Source organism: Artemia franciscana, chromosome 1, assembly GCF_032884065.1.
Source record: "Artemia franciscana chromosome 1, ASM3288406v1, whole genome shotgun sequence".
Classification (NCBI taxonomy): Eukaryota; Metazoa; Arthropoda; class Branchiopoda; order Anostraca; family Artemiidae; genus Artemia; species Artemia franciscana.
Window position 1 is genome coordinate 31,770,224 of NC_088863.1, and position 25,534 is coordinate 31,795,757.

Here is a 25,534-nt window from a genome sequence, read left to right on the forward strand (position 1 = left end):
ATATAGGTCAAATTGTACCAGTCCAAGTCCATTCGATCAAGTCGAATGCCGTGTATCATCCATCACTTGTTTTTGTAGCTATGAAACCGGTAGCCCAAGCGTAATTTTTTAATGTTTCCAATAACCGACAAGTACCACAATTTGTTCCTGCTCACCCGGTATGTAGTGTCTTGGTTTAAATTTCAGACTTCAGAGTATTTTGCAAAACCAGTTGAGCTTTCATTCCCATTACAACCCTGTTTGAAGAGCATTACTTTCATATTTCTTCTTCTTTCTTTAACTGAATCTTCAGATTAAGACAGATAGCACAAAATTTTGATATCTCTCGCAAGCCAAACATCACAATAATTGGTTAGGGAGAAATGTTTTCGCTGACGTAACCCATTATTCTGCAAAATCTTCAAGAGATCCTACGTTCAAATGAAAGAGTTTTACAGAGCTATCGAAATATAAACCAAGCATCTATTACAGTCTGAAACACGCATCATTTGGAAAACAAAACCCAGGCTATTGCTTAATCAAACCCTTCAATATTACTGAACTTCAGATAAACACAGGAAAAAGCCTTTGGATTTTTCTTCATTGGAATCTAATTTAAGTGCAGACCAAAGGGAATCAGGCAATATATATTTGTTCCGGTAATCCTCCTCATTGTGATAAAGCTCCTTGATCCTTTGCTTTTCGTGCTGATTTTTGCTTCTGACGTCGTCATATAGTTTTACTATAATGTCGTTTATGGTCGCAACCAACGATTGTAACGTCATCCGTCATCTCGCACATGAAGAAGCAGTTTTACGTCAAAAATTGTATATAATTTTGAAATTTGTATTGTAATTGTAATGTGTGGGGAGGCAAATCCAACGGGACCGTCACTCAGCCCTTAAAGACCCACTGCCTCCACACACCAGGCGGTTGAGCTAGCAGTCACACTACTTATCCCCCCCCCGCAAGCCACTACAAGAGATTTGCGATACCAAGACACGAACCTGCACCCCGAAGGACACGGGATTGCAAGTTCAATGTACCATCCAGTCACCTAAGGTGGTTCATACAGAGGTAAAAAAATATGACAAATTCCAATGAGAATAATCCAGGGACTGATAACTACATAAAGCGGTAGCAGATAGAACCCAAATCATCTTTCCGCTAACCTCGTGTGCATAACTATTCCAGCTCCTTCGAATCATGAACCATTTTGGAATGTTAATTTTCTAGTTATTTAACATCCATCAATTGGTCAAGTTTAATCAATGCAAATTACCAATGATTAAATCAATGATAAGAATCCCAGTATTTTGAAAAATATCTTGTAACAAGATCATTCTGTTTTTTTCTGTATCCTAATCTAAAAATAAATCCTCGGCCCCTCACCTTTTCATGCTTTGACACCACTCGTGCATGTGGTGATGAGACAGTCGATCCTCTTATGCCCTTGTAGTAAAAACCTTATAGTAAAATGAGATTTTACTAATACCGAAAATTGGCAAGCACTAATTTGAGCCGATCAAAACTTTTCACAGAATTTTTCAGCCAAACAGGAAATCCTGCGAAAAATCTAATTGGCTGAAATCAGCACTAGCTATGTTCAGTTATTAGCAAAATTTCATCATGAATGGGCCTTTAAGTATAGTTAAAAATAAAATTTAGTGACATAAAGAAGATTAGATGTGGTGGGTGCAAAGTTAGGTAGAGTGATAAAACCATTCATCGTAATCAACCATCAGTGAAGAGTGAACCTTGTCAGGTTTTTCTAGGGAGGGGGGGATTTCCGAAGAGAAAAACCTAAAACCTCCTATTTGTACATATTCTGACACAATATAATTTCGAAAGCTATTGTTTAGCAAGAGATGTAAAGTTTTTGTTATTCTTGTTCATACATTTTGGGGGAGTTTTTGGCGGGGGAATTTTCTGGCAGACATTTTTCAGGGGCAAAATATCCCCCAGGGGTGGATAAGGCTCTTCTGTGTGTAAATACACATAGAACGTCCTTATCATAGATACCATGGCATTATATGGTTTCGAAAGTTACTGATTAGTTACATATAGCCTGTTTTCGTTGTTTATGTTCGATGATATTGTCAAAGCCTTTGCAGGGGGTACAGCCTTGCAGATCTTTTACTGTGAAGGCACCAAGTTTTTCAGGTGTACTGTTTCTTTCCTTTTTCTAAAATCGGATCATTAATTAGCTTTTAATATTCTTGAAGATTAAAACTCTACAACTAACAAATAAAAAAGGTATTTGTCGATTTTTTTTAAATAATAAAAAAGAAGCGAATAAACCAAAAACACTCAAACAAAAAGGAACATCTGAAATACGTATATACTAAATTCGTATTGATGACACCTTAGGAAGAGCACGAAGGAAAGGTAGGTTTTAAAACAAATTCATCTTTGCTATTTATATAGCTTATTCATGGATTGAAATTCACCGGCGGGGGAAAGGAGACACTGCCAAGCTTCGCGAACACAACTGATTACATAAAAAAAAAAATCAGAATCCAGCGCTTTATTAGGTTGGATGCATTGTCATTTCATTGAATTGCACCACAATCGACGAGACAGCGATATCTATATATATAAAAATAAGTTGTCTGTGGATGGATGGATGGATGTGTCAGGTGACGTCACCTGAAAAAACTGGATCAGGTGACGTCAAAACTGAAAAAACTAAAAAAAGGCAAAAACTACAAAAAAAACTAAAAACTAATAAAAAAAATAAAAAAGCTAAAAAACTAAAAAAACTATAAAGGTAAAAACCAATAAAAAACTAAAAAAAAAACTGAAAAAACTAAAAAAAGGCAAAAACTACAAAAAAAACTAAAAACTAATAAAAAAAGTAAAAAAGCTAAAAAACTAAAAAAACTAAAAAAAGGTAAAAAACTAAAAAAAATAAAAAATAAAAAAAACTAAAAAAAAGGAAAAAACTGAAAAATAAGCTAAAATAAAGGTAAAAACCAATAAAAAACTAAAAAAAAAAAGGAAAAAACTAATAAATGACGACACTCAAAGAGAAAAAAAAGGCAAAAACTACAAAAAAAACTAAAAACTAATAAAAAAATATCTATATATATAAAAATAAGTTGTCTGTGGATGGATGGATGGATGTGTCAGGTGACGTCACCTGAAAAAACTGGATCAGGTGACGTCAAAACTGAAAAAACTAAAAAAAGGCAAAAACTACAAAAAAAACTAAAAACTAATAAAAAAAAATAAAAAAGCTAAAAAACTAAAAAAACTATAAAGGTAAAAACCAATAAAAAACTAAAAAAAAAACTGAAAAAACTAAAAAAAGGCAAAAACTACAAAAAAAACTAAAAACTAATAAAAAAAGTAAAAAAGCTAAAAAACTAAAAAAACTAAAAAAAGGTAAAAAACTAAAAAAAATAAAAAATAAAAAAAACTAAAAAAAAGGAAAAAACTGAAAAATAAGCTAAAATAAAGGTAAAAACCAATAAAAAACTAAAAAAAAAAAGGAAAAAACTAATAAATGACGACACTCAAAGAGAAAAAAAAGGCAAAAACTACAAAAAAAACTAAAAACTAATAAAAAAAATAAAAAAGCTAAAAAACTAAAAAAACTAAAAAAAGGCAAAAACTACAAAAAAAACTAAAAACTAATAAAAAAGCTAAAAAACTAAAAAAACTAAAAAAAAGGCAAAAACTACAAAAAAACTAAAAACTAATAAAAAAAATAAAAAAGCTAAAAAACTAAAAAAAACTAAAAAAACTAAAAAAAGGTAAAAAACTAAAAAAACTAAAAACTAAAAAAAACTAAAAAAGGTAAAAACTAAAAGAACTAAAAAAGAAAAAAAAAAATGACGACACTCAAAGAGAAAGCGACCAGGACAAAAGGAATGTTCGATTAGCAATCAACAAAGCACCGGGACACAGGGAGTATAAATGACGACCCGGGGGAAACAGGGGGATATAAATGACGACCGGGACAAAAAAACTAAAAAGAAAAAAAAACTAAAAACTAATAAAAAAACTAAAAAATCTAAAAATCTAAATAAGCTAAAAAAGAAAAAAAAAGGAAAAAAATAAAGGAGAAAAACAAAACTAAAAAACGAATGTATATACAGACCGGGACACCGGGATACAAATGACGACCGGGACCCGGGACACAGGGAATATAAATGAAAAAAATAAAAAAGCAATCAACAAAGCACCGGGACACAGGGAGTATAAATGACGACCCGGGGGAAACAGGGGGATATAAATGACGACCGGGACAAAAAAACTAAAAAGAAAAAAAAACTAAAAACTAATAAAAAAACTAAAAAATCTAAAAATCTAAATAAGCTAAAAAAGAAAAAAAAAGGAAAAAAATAAAGGAGAAAAACAAAACTAAAAAACGAATGTATATACAGACCGGGACACCGGGATACAAATGACGACCGGGACCCGGGACACAGGGAATATAAATGACGACCGGGACACAGGGACACAACTCCGGTACACCGGGATACAAATGACGACCGGGACACAGGGAATATAAATGACGACCGGGACACAGGGACACAACTACAACGGGGACACCGGGGGAAACAGGGGGATATAAATGACGACCGGGACAAAAAAACTAAAAAGAAAAAAAAACTAAAAACTAATAAAAAAACTAAAAAATCTAAAAATCTAAATAAGCTAAAAAAGAAAAAAAAAGGAAAAAAATAAAGGAGAAAAACAAAACTAAAAAACGAATGTATATACAGACCGGGACACCGGGATACAAATGACGACCGGGACCCGGGACACAGGGAATATAAATGACGACCGGGACACAGGGACACAACTACAACGGGGACACCGGGGGAAACAGGGGGATGTAAATGACGACCGGGACACCGGGACAGGGAATGGTCGATTAGCAATCACCATCAACAAAGCTCAAGGGCAATCATTAGAATCATGAGGTATAGATCTGAATACAGATTGTTTTCCCATGGACCATTATATGTTGCATGTTCAAGAGTCGGTAAACCTGACAATCTATTTATATGCAAAGACAATGGGACAGCAAAGAATGTTGTATATTCGCAAGTTTTACGTAGTTAAAACCATATATATATATCTATCTATATTCACAGGTGGGACATAGGGACACAACTACAATGGCGCGTAACTATTATGGCGCGTAACGACTTACGCGCGCGGGGGGGCTTGGGGGGGGCGCGAAGCGCCCCCACCAACTAGGTGTTGGGGTGGCGCGAAGCGCCACCCCAACAGCTAGTTATAAATAATAATCACATTTAATGAAGAAACTCAAAAGAACAAACCAGATGGTCCCATGATGGCGAGGAGTTGTCCAGGTTTGGCAATTCCATTAACTGAGCTTAGAAGTTTCTTGCCGGCTATGCTTACACTCAGATTGGAAAACGCGACAATGTATTTAGAGGCCGCCGGACAAGTCGTGCAGCGTCTTTTCTCCATTCTGCAAAAAAATATCTTTATAGAAAGAGTATTGGATTGTGCAACGCTCTCTACATTCGCGGTCCTCAACCTGTTTTACTCATAGGCCCATTTTTGAACAACATTTTTTATCTCCAGGCCATCTTTGACTGTTTTAAATAGAACAGAATTTATAAGACTAATCTATCTAATGACTAATTCTTTGATGTTTCCGTGATAGCCATTTCCACTGAAAGAGCTCCCTTGAATCCGACAGCGGATAACGTTCGTATTTTAGGTCTGTGTTTAGTTAAAAAATTTTAAGACAAGAGATAATATTGAAGGAGAAAATTGCTATGCGTAGTGAGAATAATTCTTGAAAGGCGCCTTGTTTGGTCCGTTTTCATATCCAATCGGTAAGAATTGGCAAGTCACTGGGCCGGACAAAATCAGCAAACTTAATAGTAGACAATATTTATTAAATAAGTAATTAATGAACTAAGAATTTTGATCCGAAGCACAACGGTTTAACTGTATGTAGAGTTAAACCGTTGTTTTGAACCAAAACATCTGTCCAAATTTTGTGAAACCGCTTTATAAGTAGGTGTTTTGGCAGGGCGGAAAAATGAAGAAAATTGTGTAGTAGCATCTCGGTTAACAGAATTGAACTAAATAATTGTTTCATAATTTCTGAGACCACACTGGCTTGACAGAAATAAATGAAAACCCAAAAATCAAAATCAAGGTGAAGATTGGCTGCGTCAAAGGCCAATGATAAGATTCATTTTCAATTCGATATTAGAGTATATGTTTTTTTTCGTTTGTTTTATTTCAGTCACCTTTTTAGTTTTCGTCGATCTTGGTTTGTTTTATTATTCTTATTATTGTATTTTCGTTTATTAAATAAAGTTGATTTTTTGCTTTCTTTAAAAAATTGCTCAGCTTAGAAGAAGTCTTTGCCAAAATATTTCCTTTTTTGTCTTACTGGCTGACAAATTTTCTCGTTTTATTTTGCCATTTTTTGGTTTTCATGGATTATAGTGTAACAAAACGTTTTAGACAAATGTTTTAATATTTGATTCTATTGGTAAACACCATACACATCCAGAAGGGCGGGATTTCAGTTCAGCAAGCCCCACCAACCCCCAAACAAAACTCATTTTATTCATGAGTTATTTTCAATAGCTTCCTATATTTGTAATAAAATACTTCGCCCACTCTTTCCAAATCTGCATCCCCGCCACAAATGATGCCCTGTGTACATGCATGACTGACCCTAAAAAAATAAATAAAATAAAATTATCGGGCAAGACGGAAAGAGACGGAGCACAGTAGAGGTAATGTACAGTAGTGAAATGTTTCTCCAAAAATGACACACATTTTATAGTGCCCAATTTGGTAAGTTATCCAAACCGTCGGAGCCATAATTTCAGTTGCTACTTGGTTTTTATGGCACTTGGTTTTTGTGGCACTTGGTATTAAGCAAGTGACACATAGCGATCGCAAATTCTGTCGGTCTGTCCCGGTTTTGCTACTTTATGCACTTCCAGGTAAGCTAGGACGATGAAATTTGGCACGCGTATAAGAGACCGGACCAGATTAAATTGGAAATAGTCACTTTCTCGATTTGACCATCCGGGGTGGAGTGGGGGGGGGGGGCGGTTAATTCGGAAAAAATCGAAAAAATGAAGTATTTTAAACTTACGAACGGGTGATGGGATCTTAATGAAATTTGATGTTTGGAAGGATATTGTGTCTCAGAGCTCTTATTTTAAATCCCGACCAGATCCGGTGACATTGGGGGAGTTGGAGGGGGAGCCTAAAATCTTGGAAAACGCTTAGAGTGGAGGGATCGGGATGAAACTTGGTGGGGAAAATAAGCAGAAGTCCTAGATACATTATTGACATAACCGGAACGGATCCGCTCTCTTTGGGGGAGTTGGGGGAGGGGAGGGATAATTCTGAAAAATTAGAAAAATAAGTTATTTTTACCTCACTAAGGAGCGATTGATCTTGATGAAATTTGATGTTTGCAAGGATATCATGTCTCAGAGCTCATATTTTAAATCCTGAGCGGATCCGATGAAGGGGAAGTTGGGGGGGGGGACCAAAATCTCGGGAAATGCTTAGAGTGGAGGGATCGGGATGAAACTTGGTGGGGAAAATAAGCACAAGTCCTAGATACGGCATTGACATAACCGGAACAGATCCGCTCTTTTTTTGGTTTGGGGGGGGGAGGGTTAATTCTAAAAAATTAGAAAAAATGAGGTATTTTTAACTTACGAAAGAGTGATCGTATCTTAATGAAATTCCATATTTAGAAGGACCTCAAAACCCAAATCTCTTATTTTAAATCCCGACGGGATCCAGTGTCACTGGGGGGGGGGACCGGAAATCTTGGTAAACGCTTAAAGCGGAGATATCAGGATGAAACTTGGTGGAAAGAATAAGCACAAGTCCTAGATACGGGATTGACATAACCAGAACGGATCTTCTTTCTTTTTGGGTTTGGGGGGGAGGGTTAATTCTAAAAAATTAGAAAAAATTAGGTATTTTTAACTTACGAAAGAGTGATCGTATCTTAATGAAATTTCATATTTAGAAGGACCTCGAAACTCAGATCTCTTATTTTAAATCCCGACCGGATCCAGTGTCAGTAGGGGGGGGGGCGAAAATCTTGGAAAACGCTTAAAGCGGAGATATCAGGATGAAACTTGGCGGAAAGAATAAGCACAAGTCCAGGATAGGTGATTGACATAACCGGACCGGATCCGCTCTCTTTGGTGGAGTTGGGGGGGGGGGGCAGTATTTGGAAAAATCAGAAAAATTAGGTATTTGTAACTTACGAACGGGTGATCAGATCTTAATGAAATTTGATATCTAGAAGGATCTTGTGTTTTAGAACTCTCCTTTTAAATCCCGACCAGATCCGGTGGCATTGAAGGGAGTTGTGAGGGGGAAACTGGGATTCTTGGAAACGTGAAAATGAAATCTGAGTATGTCTCAGATGCTCCAATTTCAATTCGAATCGGATCCAGGGACATAGAGGGTTGGAGGGGGGAAACAGAAATCTTGGAAACCGGAAATCTTGGAAAACGCTTAGAGTGGAAAGATCGGAATGAAACTTGATGGAAACAATAAGCACAAGTTATAGATAAGAGATTGACATAATTGGCACGGATCCGTTCTCTTTGGGGTAACTGGGTGTTGTTAATTTGGAATAATTAGAAAAATTGAGGTATTTTTAACTTCAGAACGGGTGACCAGATCTTAATAAAATTTGATATTTAGAAGTCATGTCTCAGAACTTTTATTTCAAATCCCGACCAGATCTGTTGACATTGGGGGGAGTTGGAGGGGGAACCTTGAAATCTTGATAAAACACTTATACATGTCGTAGATACGTGATTGACGTAACCGGAATGGATCCGCTCTCTTTGGGGGAGTTAGGTGGTGGGGTTCAGTGCTTTGGCGAGTTTGGTGCTTCTAGACTTGCTAGGACGATGAAAATTAGTAGGCTTGTCAGGGAGCTGCACAAATTGACTTGATAAAATCGTTTTTCCCGATTCGACCATCTGGGGGATGAAGGGAGAGGAGAAAATAGAAAAATTGAGGTATTTTTAACTTACGAGTGGGTGATCGGATCTTAATGAATTTTGACATTTAGAAGGACCTCGTGAGTCAGAGCTCTTATTTTAAATCCCGACCGACATTAAGCCTCTGATTTTCCTTTTAAAGCAATCTATTGATTCTTAGAATTTTGCTGGAGCTCATACCATATGAGCTCTTGGCTCTTAGCTCTTGTTCATCTGAAACATTTGCCATTGTGTGTGCGCAAAGGCGGGTCATGAAGCTTGTGTGGTTGTAGATGTGTGTCAAAAATTTGAATGGAAAGTATAGGACTACTCGATTCTTTATAATACCACTACTGTAAGACAAAGAAACAGAGAGGTCGGGAAAGAGAGAAAAAGGGGGGACATACAGAAAATAAAATCAGAAAGAAAAATAGTCCTTCGGGCAATATACAATTTCCAGACAAGAAATGCTCGAAGAGACGAAAAGTTTAGGAATAATATCTTAATGTCTTGGGGAATCACGTAAGCACTATTAGGTGCAAACACAGATCAGGACATTCAGGCCTGACCCTCTTCCTCGCCAGAAATCTTAAGATTCCCAAGTTCCCCAGAGTAGTGTCCAATATTTTTCTCATACAATCCACCTATGGTTAATGTCTATCGAATAGACTTTCTGAAAATTCAGATTTGTAGTTGAAATTGACAGCAACTTTCGAGAAGAAGCACGAACAATAAAATTATATTTAAAATGGGATTAAAAGATAGAAGGGCTAAATGTATGTTTAAATTCAAAAATAATTTAAAAGGGGTTTAAAGCAAATGAAATAATCTACTTTATTTTTATTCAGTTTCACTGGAACATTTGCATTCTAACATTATTGCCATCTTCACAATTTCATCTGCATTTCAATAACAATACTTAAACCCATGATTTGTGGAATAGACTATCCACCCCTACAGAAATATCAACCACCCAAACAATATTCCCGTGGGCCTATCTGACTGGTGTTGACTCCAGAGAGTTTAGCTTTTGTGAATTTACTGTATTGTATTTTACTAGATAGAAGTTGTAAATAAATATATATATATAAAATAAAAATAGTTGGACTAGAAAAGTTTATATTCTAGGTATTTGCAATACACCTTATATTATCGGACTGCCATAAAATAGACATAGAACTTTGGGGTGTTACGGAGACATAAGGAAACTACGCAGTTAAAACATAGTAGGCTACGATGTAAAATATCTAACCAAACCTGTATTTTTATAATTCAACGTCTAAGCTTTTCGCCAACAAAACACAATAACAGGGTTAATATACTCTTTTAATAGTCCAGCCTTAACAGTTAGGCTGTTAAAAGTAGCTAAATTGCGCCATCTAATTTCTAAAATCCTCCCTTTCTCTTAGTTTTTCTGCCTTTATAAAATTAATTCTTTTTTTAAGCCACAAAACACATTTTCTTAATTTTACAGAAGCATTTCAAGCATTTTCTAGAATTGTAATTACGGGAATTTCAATATAAAACATTTTTAACGAAATTTTTAATTTTTGAATATTCTAGCCAAAAAACTACATTTTTCACGATAGTCACATAAAAAGTGAGCTCTTAGCAGGGTTGGAGAGGAGTACAGCAGTGGGTAACATGAAAAAATATACGACATATACACGCAGGGATGGACTGGCTCAGGAGAACTGGGACAAATACCCCAGGGTTTTCCTCCTTTCAGTTATTTTTAATGGGAAGTATTACTTCTAACCGTTTCATTATGTATCCCTCTTACTAATGCGTATAATAATAATAATAATAATATATATATATATATATATATATATATATATATATATATATATATATATATATATATATATATATATATATATATATATATATATATATATATAGAGGTAGGAGGTAACGGATACGGCACTAGACTTATAAAGTCCGAACTGGCGGCGCTGATCTCCGTCTCAAGGTCCTTCAGCCAGGAAGTGCAACTGGGGATAGGGGCCAGCCATTCTGTGCTGTGGTCAGGGGTTTTCCTCAATATTTCAAAAACAAAACAAGGGCAATGGGAGCGAGAAAAGAAGCAGTTTTTACAATACCTGCAAAACAGTAGAAGTCACTGAGACGCATTTGCTTTAAGCCCCTTTAATTTTCAGTTCAAACGTTTTGCAGCCTGTCGGTACATAAAACACTTGCAAATTGCAACAGGCAATATTTTTTGCACTTGAAAATCCGTTCAGTAATGTGCTATTCAACTTTAGCACATATAACTTAGCATTAGAAATTAGCATATAGAAGGAGGTTTGGGGGGGTCGTGTAATTTTCAAAAAAATATTATTTATAAAACATATATATAAAAAAATATGTTCATGTTAATTTTCATGCCATTCTTCCTTTTGATTTGAAAAACAAAAAATTTTACTTATTTGATTATTAGTAAAATATTGCGGCTACTCAGAAGGACTTCTGGCCCTTTCCCTTAATAAATACCCCATATCTTAAGTCTACAAGTGTTTTCTTCATGTAAAGTTCATGAACTTTACGTTCACCCTTTAAAAGTTATTACCATCCGAATATTTCGACAGTGAGATTTCTTTTTCTACCTTGAGATATTTGGGCAATTTCGATGGGCCAAAGAAGTTCTATTAGGTCTATTAGCACCCCAATATCAGTATGACCGCTGAAAGTTAAATGCATTATATACACAAATACAGAAGGATTCGGCGATTACACTCAATATTTAACAGCTTATACGGAAAAGAAAATAAATACACGCATCAAGATAATAATCGAAACAATTCAAAAATGAGGTTCACAAGGGTTTCCAAGGCAGGACCAATCGATTTAACGAAGTGGATGATAATACGGTACTTACGTGTTATCCAGACCACACTCAAGAAGTTTGATCTCTTTGATCTGTTTAAAACCGGTTTTTCTATGAGCACTCTCGGATAATCAGCTTAGCCCGAGTGAGATAGACTACTAGGCAGGTATATTTTAATTAGGTATTTATCTAGGCCTATAGAGTTGGTTAGGCATTTAATATATACGTTCCGGGCGGCCTTTTCATAATTCTCTATTGTAGTTTCCCTAATTTGCTACTAAAGTATCATATTTTATAATGATACTAATAAATATCATTATGATATTTTCATTATATTTAGGTATATTTCATTATGGTTTACCTAACTTAACTTCTTGAGTGTGGTCGTGATACCACGTAAATACCGATTATACATGAAGCATATATTCCAAAATCATGTAATGCACTCAGCTTGGATGGCTTCAGAAAAATCTGAACCCCGAAAACCGAAAAATCTGAACCCCGAAAACCCTGAACAGTATCAGAAAAATTCTGAACCCCTTATCTGTTATTTCACTCACAGTAAAAAAAATGTCATGGATTCTCAGTTAGGGGAGTAGCTTGCAGTTAGCTTGCGACACTATTTTAAAATAGTAAATATCTATAAGGGCCAAATGTATTCAGTACCATTGATCTTAGATTATTGTGAACTAAAGCAATTACACAACAGTTGAAACATTATATCACAAATAAGAATTTCGGCAAAAATAGCATTGTTGATTTGTCAGGAAGCCAGAGAGAAATCTTCATTTGACAGCAGCGGACATGAAAAGTAAAAACTAGTAAAAATCTGAGCTTTCTCTTGTTGTCAGATTCGGTCAAAGAACTCGAACAGAAAATATCTTTACAGCAAGAATATTGAACTTTGTACTTTCTTCTGTACTGTCCAAAGGTGTCTTTTTTCTTTTTAATTACAATAGTATTCAGGTGTACGGCAGAGTCAAAACGAAAGGATTGACAGTTAACTGAGCCTACAGGTCAAACTATTCGTAGTAACGAGCTATAAGTAAGGAGCGACACGACTCAATAGTAACCAAAAGTCTAAAAAACGGAATTTTGATATCAATAGATACATCAAAAGAATCGGCTTATTATGTAATATTATATTAATATCATTTATTATTATTATGAATATTATGTATCATTATATTAATATTATTAAGATTCAATAGGTTTCATGTTGCCCAAGAAAAAATAAAAGCGTGAGTAAATTTGCCTGATTTTCAAAAAAGGGAGAAACACCCCATAAAATTCAAGGGATCTTAATGAAAATAACATAATCAGACTCAGCATTTTAAAGAACCCTAGTGTAGCTGTTTCAAGCTTCCATTTGCAAAAACGTAGAACTTTGGATTTTTTTTGTCAGAACAAAGATAACGGATCTGTGTGTGTTTTTTTTTTTTTTTTTTTCAGGGATGTCCATATCAAACCAATGGTCCTAGAGGATTGGCAGAGGGCTCATTCGAATGGAACTCAAAACTTCTAGTGCCCTTTTTAAGTGCCCAAAAAGATTGGAGGACAGCTAGCCCCCTCTCAAGCCTCCTCCCCCAAGGTCGTCCGGTGGAAATTTTAAAATATTTATTTTGTTCAGCATAGTTAAATGGTCCAATAAATATGATTTTGGTGAAGACATGACCCTTCATAGTCCCTGGGAAAATAGATGTAAGTGATATCGGGCGTTTTTTTTTAATATCGTTTTGTGCCTTCTGTAAGATTATTTGGAGAGCCTGTCTTTGTGAAGCCCGATTATAGTAATTCTTGACCAATGCTGTTTTTCCTACTATGCCAAGAAAACACGATTGACCAGCAAAATTTGAGCGATTTTATGGTGGATAATTGTTTAAAAATTTTTAGGGTGGGATTTTGCAGGGGGAGGTTCCACAGGAAGAGTTTTCAATATGAAATACAGTTTGTGGGAGAGCATTCCAGGAGAAATTTTACGCCAGAAGTGGGAGATTTCCTGGCATTATTTGAAAACCATCACATATTAAATTCAGACAAAAATCGACTGAAAGCAAGAAGTAACACTGAAACTTATACGAATAGAAAATTACTCCGTATATAAAGGAACTTCCTACCCCCCCCCCCAGAAAGAAATTAAGTAAAAATATCATGGCACTGTCGCTGCCATTTGTTGTATCGTCGATTTCCCGGCATTATTTGAAAAAGATCAGATATTAAATTATAAAAAACAAGTTGTTTCACCTGAAAGTAAGGAGCAACATTAAAACTTAAAACGAACAGAAATTATGCCGTATATGAAAGGGGTCACCTCCTCCTCATTACCTTGCTCTTTACGCAAAAGGTTTTTATTACTTTAAAAAGCAGAGTTGTGACAAAGAATCAAGCTTTAGCGTAAAGTGCGAGGTGTTGAGGAGGGGCAGCCCCTTTTCTAATATAGAATCATATCTGTTCGTTTTAAGTTTTAATGTTACTCCTTATTTTCGGTTGAATCAACTTGTTTTTTTTTATATTTAATTCATACACAATTGACCTCTAATGTGGATCAGCAGAACTTTATGCAGGAAGAGAGATGCATCAAAAGAGTACTTTAGAGTCCAAAATTTCTAATTCCTCGGAATATCCTTCCGGTCACAGGTATTTTATCCCTACAGATTTAGATATGTGGCTTGAATGATGAGCCAGGTCAATTTCACAATAGAGCGGACACGAGCAAAGAGCTAGAGAGAGTAGAACTACAGTGAACACTGCTTTTAAGCTATTGAAAAGAATGAAGAATTTCCTTTGGCGTGTCTGTTGAATTTATCTGCCATACAGAGAAAAACCTTAGGCCCCACTGACTGCTCTCCAAAAGGCACCCCAGTAGGAAGATGACATACCAACCATAGTTTTTTTCAAATCTCCATACATAAGAATTTGGAGGGGGAGAGTCCTAAATGACATTTCGGATAACAACTATATTTGAGCCGCGCGCACCCTAGCCTATATGTAATCAGAGAAACTGACGACAATTACGTAAATTTTTGGAAGGTCTTTTTGCCTTTCTTGTCAGCCAAAAAATGGAGACTAAGAATTATTTATTTCGAAGTGGAAATATCCTGCAAGAAACAATTTAGTAATATTTATCCCTTGAAACATTTTTTTGGCAGACACGAAGTCTTTGACTCCCGTCAACTATATGGACTGGAAAGACCAGTGGTTTTTATTCAGCCGCTCAAAAAACTGACTATAACTATGGAAAGCGCAGTAAAATTTAGCACGTTCCGTGCAACTGAACCCTTGCGCAACTCACACTGCGTTTAATTCAACGCCCATTCTGCCCAAACCCGCTTACTTCAACACCATACAACTTGACACCGCGCTAGTGAGCACTTGTTTAACAGAACCCCTTGCAACTGAAGTCTCGCGCAACTCAACGTTGTTTAAGTGAGCCACGTGCAATTCAACGCCCATGCAACTGAATACCCGTGCAACTGAACCCCCGTTTGTCTCAACCCTATTGAACTCGCCCCTCTTGAAAATTAGCCCTCATTTAACTCAATCTTCATGCAGCTCAAACCCTATTTAACCCTGTTTGACTCAAACCCCTCTCAAATAAACCCCATTCAGCTCAACCCTCCTCGAATCAAGAACTTAACTAGAAACTGTAATTCAACCCGTTTTGACGGAAGTGGTAACAGTTGACTCGACTGAAACTTATTTATTCATTGGTTAATTTTTATGCAAGTGTTTTTTTGTTTCTATTTTATGCTTCCTGAAGGCCAAACTATTCCTCCGCCTCCCGCTTCTAAAAACAAAAACTATCCTAATGGCTTATATATTTGAAATTAGCGAAACTTTTTATACCAGTAGCCCGAACACACTTGAATCTCATGGTTGTAGAACTTTTTTTTTTTTTTTTTTAGCAGAAATTTTTAACTTTGGTTTCTTCCGTATACCCTTCAATTTTCCTAATTTCGTTTTTATCATATTGTATTTCTAGACTAAAAACTATATCTTATTAAAATCAAAGCTCGACGAGAGAAAAGGTCATTTTAATTTTGGAGCTAAGGCCCAGATTCTGCGACTCTCCATCCTCCCCATTCACATATATTAAGAAATGCTTGGTATAATATTTGCTGAGCGAACGAAGCGAGAAGCAAATTTTTAGCTTCTAATCAGCGCTAATTCAAACTTATTCCTAGGTCATGGGCTGAATTGAGTCAAACAGGACTTGGTTCAAATGGGGATCGAGTTACACGATGGTTAGGTTAAACGGGGGTTCAGTTGAATGCGGGTTCAGTAGAATGCGGGTTCAGTTGAATTGGGGTTCAGTTGAACGAGGGTTCTGTTAAATGGGATGAGTTCAATGGGGTTTGAGTTGAATTTCGTCTTTAGTTGAACGAGGGTTAAGCTAAATGGGGGGTTGAGCTGAATCCAGATGAATTGAATTAGGGTTGAGTTCCACGGGAGTTCAGTTGACATAGGGTTCAGTAAAATAGGTTCAGTTCAACGGGGTTCCATTAGATGGGGTCTAAGTTACACATTGACCTTCAAAAGCGTATAGCTCTCAGTTTCCTCGTGTGTCTTGCAAATAAGTACAACTTGATACAACATCCACATAAATTGTCCTTAACATAATAAGAGAAACACGGCTTAAATCATGGCATAAATGCCATCAGTGAAGCAGCTGGAAATTTATTGGTACAGTTTTATTTAACTCCAACAAATCTAAAGCTTTTGCTATTTTACTGAAAAGAAAACTATTTCGGTATTTTCGTTAAGAATATGAAAATGCTTCTATTTCTTGTGATTGGAAAATAACTGGGCAATTATTGAAGTCAGTTTTCAGCAAAGCGAAAGCAACCACTTGAGCTGTACGGATGAGGGGTTTGGGCAACCACAGTTCCCTCTCATTCATACTACCGTCCCTTCATTTTAAGTAATAACGTCTTTGACAACTAGTATTTCAAAACAGTTACTTAATTTCTTTTCGTTTCTTAGGTTTTATACTTTTTTTTTCTATTCAGCATGATATAGATTACTCACAGACAGATAATACAAAATAAACAACTTGCTAAAAAAGACCATTTTATCAATTGTAGAAAGTCGTTTAGATACCGCAGTACCGCTTGCTTTGCACAAAAAAAAATTGGCACAGGAGTAGGTTTTTATCAGAGGACGGACAATGCCCCCGATCATAGCGCCAAGTGGGTCGACACGATTTGTGACCACCGAGTATCTTTTTGAGACAGAAGTTACTGGTAAATTTAGTAGCATTTATCACAGACTTGACTAAAGAGAGGAAACTGCAGCTACTTCCAATTTGTATATTTCGGGAAATAGTCGAACAGTCATTGGTATTAGTAAATTAACATAACATCAAGGAAAGGAGGGATTCCACCACAGTGATAACACCTTAATGAAAACTGCACCGTTAAAGTCTGGAGGCGCAAAAGCCAAAGTGATTTCAATTTGTTCAAGACGAACGACGGTAATTCTTTTCTACAAAGACGGATCTAGAGCAAGTTTATTTGAAAAAGAAAAAAAATGGATTTGGGGCACCAAAAAAATCTTGTGGCTCTGGTTCCTCTCGATCCTCCTTCCCCTGGTCCCTCTCGATCCTCCTTCCCCTGGATCCTCTTATCCATAGTATCGACCATGCTCATTCCAATGGTGCACCTTTAGTTTGATCTGATGCCATTTTTTATGGGGTCTTGGACAAATTTGTTTTCAAATATAGGGAAACCATAAAAAACGTTGGAAATATTGGAAAACCATGATAAAAAAAAAAAAAACACCCGGTACTGACATGCCCGATCCCGATACCTGTCCAATACGTGCAATAGTTGCAATCTAGTATAGAGCTAATCAAAAGTTAAAAAATGCGTTTAGAAAAAAAACCTCCTTGTAAAAATAAATTGACATCTGAAACTTAGTTATGAATGGTAACTATTATTTTGGCTCGTTTTAAAAGTAAAAGTTTATTGCAAAAGGAAATTTATGGTGATTTAAAAAAAAACCTGAACCGGCTCGAAAACAGGGTCAGATCAAAATGAAAAACGGGCCATTGGAATCAGCATAGGCAAAAACCTAGCTGAGAAAAATTAAAGCCCCCCCCCTGACCCTGCATAACAAGAAAAATCACTTTCTTGCATGGGTAGCACTGATCTGTCTCCCGTTTGTTTCGTTTTGTTTTTTTGTTTTTTTTTCTCTTTTTTTTCAGGGCTAGAGGTTTACCAGAAAAACATTGAGAGATGTTTAATGGCTCATTTAAAATTTATTTTTCACATCTAAGAGCTTTTTATAAATTCCGCCATCTGCAAGTACCATATGGCACTAAAAATGGCACTGTTGTGTCATTTCTCAAGGGATGGGGCTAGCGGGCAACCAAAACATCGAAAATAAATGTTTAATAGCTCATATAAAAGCTATTTCTCATATCCATATTTTCCCATGAATCCCACCATCTGCGAGTGCCAAATGGCACTAAAGGTGGCACTTTTAGTGTCATGTCTCAAGTGGAAAAGCTAGGACTAGTGGGCTTCCAAAACTTCTTAGAGAGATTTCCAATGGCCCATTTGAAAGCCATTGCTCATATCTACGTACTTTTTATCAGTTCTACTATCCTAAGCGCCATATAGCAATAAAAACGGCACTTTTGGTGCTACTTCTTAGTTTCGAAACATGGAAGAAGACAACAGTACCATTATAAAAATTATAATCCAAGACCTTAGCTGGAGATTTACAAGAGCCCCTCCGGTATGCCTCCCCTCCCACCCCCTTAGTAAGTCGCATTAGTCCATTGAGAGAATTCACTATGAACCCTTTCACACGGTCAGCCGACGTTGAGGCTGGCAAAATGATTTTTAAGATATCGATTGTTCTTAAGAGGAAAAAAAACTCATAGAAGAACAAATAATTGAATCTTGAAATTTCACATGATTATTCCTTGACGTACCTCCTCTCTTCCTCCTGCTCGTAAAAATTCAGCTTCACCAAGTATAGTTTAGTGCTCTCACTCTTTTTAAAAGAAAATTAGAAATTCCTCAATGTTTTACAATAGCCAATTACAAATGTATTTTCTAAATAAGGTCCAATATGCTTTTGGTGACGACATAACCCTCCATAGTCCCTATATCTTATGTTAGGCAAATAAATATACCTAAGCATGATGAAAAATATACTTAAGAAACAAATTTTTTCATATTTTACATTAGGGGGAAATGGGGGTAAAGTACGGCGGGTCTGCATGCAAAATGTGTTAGGTACAATTATTCTGCATATTATGAAGCATGAATTGTTTTCTAACTTTACACTGTACAAATACTTTACCCCCCCCCCTGTAATATGCAAATATATAGCCCAAATTATATGTTTCCCATCAGTTCTGTCACTTGTTGTTGTCCTGTCTCACGCTAAGCTGAAAGAAACAAACGAAAGAAACTGGTTTCACAGCGCGTCGATGGATGAAGAACTTAAGTATTGGTGGTATAGTACAGAATTAACATTACACAATTATGACTCTATAAAAGTCAATTGATTATAATTTGATCATCAGCCGCCGTAATTCAGTTACTAGTGCGTTAAGTTTCGAATCAGAATGATAAGGGATGAAATCTTTAATCGTTTTTTTTCCTATTATGGTTTGTTCTTTATATATGATTATTTTTCAGCTAGGAACAAAATACGCCCCAGACCCCAACCCCTTCCCACTTAGGAGTTAGACAAGTGTAGGCATATGGCTCTGGGACAACTCAAAGTTGTATCTTCAAAGAAGGATTACTTATTATTATATTTATTTGTTCGTATTGTTTTCTTTTTATACTATTTGATAGACATAATAAAAGTATTTGTAATGTATATAGAGAGATCATATTACTAAAAATTGATTTTCATATTTTTTTTTTTCTGTGATATTTTTCTAGTTGTCAGTTTACTTTTCAACTTTTTTTTTGTTTATTGCTATTCCACACCTGTATGTCCAAAGTATTTTGGTGTTTATCAGGGGGGTGGGGGAGATGATTAGTAAAGTAATTTGGACATACCAACATTTTCCTCGGGTTTTGAAAACCTTAAATATCTCTTTAGAAATATAGTTATTCTTTCCTAACTGTCGATGTTGGCCACCTTCAAAATCGTGTACAACATTTTGTGTAGCATGGATTTCTAGGCATTATTTGAAAAACGATCAGAATTTGAATAAAAACAGTTTTGGTACTTCCTTCTTATATAGAACACACGCGAGAATTGCACTTAGGTTAATCAAACAGTTCGTGGTAACGAACTGTAGTAAAGAGCGACCCGGCTCAATAGAAACCAAAACTCTAAAAAATGGAATTTTGATACCAATAGCTACATCAAAAGAATCGCATTTTAATGCTGATTTTAAATATATAAGTTTTATCAAGTTTAGTCTTACGCACCAAAAGTTACGAGCCTGAGAAAATTTGTGGGATTTTAGAAAATAGGGGGAAACATCCCCTAAAAGACATAGAATCTTAACGAAAATTACACCATCAGATTCAGCGTATCAGAGAACCCTACTGTAAAAGTTTCAAGCTCCTATCTACAAAAATGTGGAATTTTGTATTTTTTGCCAGAAGGCAGATCACGGAATGCGTGTTTATTTGTTTTTTTTTGTTTTGTTTTTTTCCCAGGGGTGATCGTATCGACCCAGTTGTCCTAGAATGTTGCGAGAGGGCTCATTCTAACGGAAATGAAAAGTTCTAGTGCCCTTTTTAAGTGACCAAAAAAATTGGAGGGCACCTAGACCCCTCCCACGCTAATTACTTTCCCAAAGTCAACGGATCAAAATTCTGAGATAGCCATTTTATTCAGCATAGTCGAAAAACCTTATAAATATGTCTTTGGGGACGACTTACTCCTCCACAGTCCCCGTGGGAGGGGCTACAAGTTACAAACTTTGACCAGTGCTTACATATAGTAGTGGTTATTGGGAAGTGTACAGGTGTTTTCAGGAGGATTTTTTGGTTGGGGGAGGGGTTGAAAAGAGGGGGATATACTGGGGGAAATTTCCATCGAGGAATTTGTCATGGGGGAAGAAAATTTCCATGAAGGGAGCGCAGGATTTACTAGCATTATTTAAAAAAAAAACAATGAAAAAATAAATATGAAAAAGGTTTTTTCAGCTGGAAGTAAGGAGCAGCATTAAAACTTAAAACGAACAGAAATTATTACCCATATGAGGGGCTCACCTCCTCCTAATACCTCGCTCTTTACGCTAAAGTATTTTTAGTAATGTCAACTATTTATTCTACGACTTTTGTGATTCAGGGGTCATTCTTAATGAATTGGGCCAAAAAATTTAAGATTTAGTGCAAAGAGAGAGGTACTGACGAGGGGGCGAACCCTCTCATATGTGTAATAAAACAAGAGAATAAAAAATTCTTAACGTAAGCTAGTTTATAAGTTACGTATATCTTTTACTAATAAAAAGATTCGTAAAAAATTAAAAGTTCTAGTTGCCTTTTTTATTAACCAAAAAATTGGAGGGCAACTAGGCTTCCTCTCCCGCTCTTTTTTTCTCAAAATCATTCGATCAAAATTATGAGAAAGCCATTTAGCCCCCCCCCAACAAAAAATGCAAATTTCGTTATAGTTATTTCTCTGCGGAGAGCCAAAATCAAAACATGCATTGATTCAAAAACGTTCAGAAATTAAATAAAAAAAACAAGTTTTTTCAACTGAAAGTAAGGAGCGACATTAAAACTTAAAACGAACAGAAATTACTTCGTATATGAAAGGGGCTGCTTCCTCATCAGCGCCGCCCTCTTTACGCTAAAGTTTTTTACTGTTTTAAAAAGAAGAGTTGAGAGAAAGAGTCAAACTTTAGCGTAAAGAGCGGGGCGTTGATGAGGAAGCAGCCCCTTTCATATACAAAGTAATTTCTGTTCGTTTTAAGTTTTAATGACGCTCCTTACTTTCAGTTGAAAAAACTTGGTTTTTTATTTAATCGTAAGTAAATATACCTAAGTAAGATAAAAATATAATAGTTTAGAAACAAATTTGGGCTATTTGGGATAGGGGGTATATGTGTGTAAAGCATAGCATATATTAAATACGTAACCTAAACAAACTTATTCTAACCTAACCAAAATAACAACTAAATATTTAATTAAAATATAGCTACAATGTATTTTCCCACTGAGTCGAAGCTAATTGTCTGGTATAAAGGCCATGAAAACTGATTATTGTCTCATGCTCCCGATACAATTTCTCGCGTGTGTTCTATATAACAAGGTAGTATCAAAGTTTTTTCAACTGAAAGTAAAGATCGACATTAACACTTAGAACGAACAGAAATTATTCCGTATATGAAGGGGCTGCCCCCCCCCCGACAAAATAAAAAAAGTCATTACTAGTAATGCTTCTACATTAAATTTACATTCAAAACGGGCAAAGATTAATTTTTTCAAAACAAAGTTTTTGTAGGGAAGTAAAGAGCAAACTTGAAACATAAAACGATGATTGATTCACACTCTATCTAACACACATCAATAAAATTACTACAAATAAACCAACTAATTGTATTTCCCTATGTTTTTAGGATTATAGAAAACTACAGTAAAAGCAAACCCATTGAGGATACTTTTTATAGTATAAAATAAAGCATTTTAGAGCTGTTGCTTAATTTTTCTCTTCCTTTAATTTGTTAAAATTTCTACGCAATGGTTCAGTCGAATATTGGGTCGTTTAAAGTAGAATTAAAAAAACATTTACTGGGAGTGGGGAGATAATTTTTTTTTTTTTATTATTGTTAGCCTTTATTTATGTATATTCTAGTATTAAGGGGTAATTGAGTGAGAGTGTTTTTGTCCTTCTTTAATTTTTGTTGTTTTTTTTTTTTTAATTAATAGGTTGAGAATCAGAGGATTGCAGCCTTCCAACATCAGGCTGTTTGAGCTTTCCCCGGGAGGTTGTGTGTATTTATAGTTTTTGGAATTTAGTAGTTAATAAAGAGTTCATTCAAAAAAAAAAAAAATGATAGGCTCTCGTTTTGATTCTGAAAAGGACATGTCATGGCTAGTTTGCAGACAAGTCCGATGTGAAATCGTTTTGATGATTTTACATATGACTACAGACTAGCTTTAAAATTTTACTGTAACTTGAAATTCTCTGTTGTATAGAGAGAAATTACGAGATTTCCAAAGTTCATATTATGGCTTATTTGATGTTTATTTCGAACAATGCTAAATAGTTTTTCTTACAATTTAAGATTGTTTATTACTCACTAAAGGTATTATAGCTGGTGAGACCAAAATATTACCTGATAAATCAATCCAATATTTCTGTATGCTGTTCAATGACTTTGCGGTTATTAAAAAAAGTATTTATTTTTATGCTTATGTTTTTAAGATAATTTTAATTGTGTACTGAAAGTTGTATTCCGCTAGTTTTCTATAGTCATATAAACATGGGAGATATAATTAGTTGGTTTATTTGTAGTAGTTTTATTGATATATGTTAGATAGAATTTGAAGCAATTATTTTTGTTCGTTTTAAGTTTCAACTTTACTCTTTACTTCCCTAAAAAAAACTTTTGCTTTTTGAAATTACTTCTTAATAACCGAAGCCTACTATATGTAAACTATGTGCGAAGTTCGTAACTTGTAGCCCGTCCCCCGGGGACTGAGGGGGGTCAAGTCATCCTCAGAGACATAGTTATTAGATTTTTTGACTATACTGAAAAAAACATGGCTATCTCAAGATTTTGATCGGGTGACTTTAGGAAAAATAATGAGAGGGGGAGGATGAATAGCTGCCCTCCAATATTTTTGGTCAATTAAAAAGGACACTAGAACTTTTGATTTCTGATCAAATAAGCCCCATCCCGATCTTCTTGATCAGTGGTTTAATTTGATTACGATACGATCTACTACCAGCAAAACAATACAATCTTTCTTCCGACAAATAATGCAAAATTCCACATTTTTGTACATAGGAGGTTGAAAACTCTACAGTAGGGTTCTCTGATATGCTGAACGTGATGGTGTCATTTTCATTAAAATCAATTGATGTTTTGGGGGTATTCCCTCTTTTTCAAAAATTGGGCAAATTTCCTCAGGCTCGTAACTTTTGACGGATAACATTAAATTTGATGAATTTTACATATTTTGAATAAGCATCGACATTTTATTCTTTTGATGCTTCTATTATTATCAAAACTCTGTTTCTTAAAGTTTCGGTTTGCCTAATATTGAGCCGTATTGCTCCTTGCTTACAGTTCGTTACCACGAACTGTTTGATTTCTGAAAAACTGTTCTCGTAATTATTCTTTAATGTTAGGATAAGCATAAATAGCAATTGTTATTCTAAAATCCAATTTAAATTATTTGTTTTTCATTAGGCAGTTCTTTTTTTCAAAGTGTATTTCATTTTTCTGTTTATAATCACTGATGGAAAAACGAAATCTGAAATAGCTTGTTATCCATACTTGCCACGCACAAAAGTGATAAGGTATGGAATACAAAATTTTTTACATACCCTATGTGCTTCTCTGTAGACAAAAATACGGTCTTCTTATTGTGCATACAAATTTTTGATTAAAATTTAATATAGGTTCCAATTGAAAAAGTTGAAATTGTGGGAGCAGATTGCTCTCCTTCTGGGGACGTAATTCTAAGTTTTTTTTTCAAGTAATACCAGCTGGCTTTATTAAGCAATAAAAATTTCATATGTTTTCAACATTGTAGCCCTCCCTGCCTTGAGACCTGGGTCTTTCCTCGCAGAACATTAGGAGGTTTGGTTGGTTGCCGAGGGAAGATCAAAAAAAAAGAGAAAAAATCTATATTTTAAAAAGAGTCCCTCCACTTCCCGTCAGTACTGTCCAATCCGACAAGACGTATGCCATGATAAAATTGTCATTTTTATCACCAGGTCCCACCTACAGCTTCGCTCGCAATGGGAAAATGCACCCAGCGAAATTGCATTTTTGCCTTCGAGTTCAAAGGTTGTACCTTGTGCAATTGAAAAAGGTTTTGGTGCTATTATATGTCATTGTTCCTTCTACCATTGCGAAAGATGGAATTGTTTTTTATTGTCACTGTAAGAAGTTAACATAGTTTAAAATAAATAAATATAATACATATTATTTCACCGCTTCTAAAATGAAACGGTAGCTATATAACAAAAGCAAAAAAGATATTTAAATGCTCCTAGAAAAATTTTTCGAGAGAGAGTGAAAAATCTGTAAGAAATCTTTTCTATATAGATTATAGATTATCTCTATATATAGATCCTGTTACTTGCGTTTTATAGCGATCACACCAAAGAAGTGAAGTTCGGTTAATCCAAATGAAATAGAGCGAAATATGATGAAAATATAATGCTTTAGTGACAAAATTATGGAAAAAGCCACAAGAGAATTATAGAAAGCAGGCCACCCAAAACGCAATATATCAATTGCCTAACCTAACCACCGCTATATTTTAAGTATTTATTTAAAATATACCTGCACAGTAATTTATCTTACTCACACTAAGCTGATTATCTCCAAGTGGGCACAGAAAACAGGTGTAATTACAGATCAAAAACTAAGCGCGGTCGCTATAACAGTTAAGTACCTAGATCCCTATACAGATTATATCCCTATAATAGGGTTAGGGAAAGGACCTATCCTTATTTGGAACTCTTATTTGTTTCTGTCAGAAATCGTGACGTGTAGCCAAATAATATGGCTCAATTTTGATGTACTTGCGTAAAGTGGTGTGTTCTCTAGCATGAAAAAAAAATCCTTGAA

General features: G+C 35.3%; 2 protein-coding genes across 6 annotated transcripts in view; one reads left to right on the plus strand and one right to left on the minus strand.

The window, feature by feature from the left end:
- The window catches only part of LOC136028656 (uncharacterized), a 100,544-nt gene that overhangs the window by 59,350 nt on the left and 15,660 nt on the right, over positions 1 to 25,534 (minus strand). For 4 of the 5 annotated variants that reach the window (XM_065706488.1, XM_065706483.1, XM_065706503.1 and 1 more), the window contains exon 2: positions 5,277 to 5,431. In XM_065706488.1, coding sequence (XP_065562560.1) covers positions 5,277 to 5,431 — 155 coding nt within the window. Of the gene's footprint in view, positions 1 to 5,276; positions 5,432 to 21,925; positions 22,057 to 25,534 lie in introns of all 5 variants that reach the window. The other variant, XM_065706498.1, reaches the window with a different exon arrangement.
- LOC136028679 (ATP-binding cassette sub-family F member 2-like) overlaps positions 1 to 25,534 on the plus strand; it is a 335,229-nt gene that overhangs the window by 23,666 nt on the left and 286,029 nt on the right. The gene's annotated exons all lie outside the window — the stretch shown is intronic.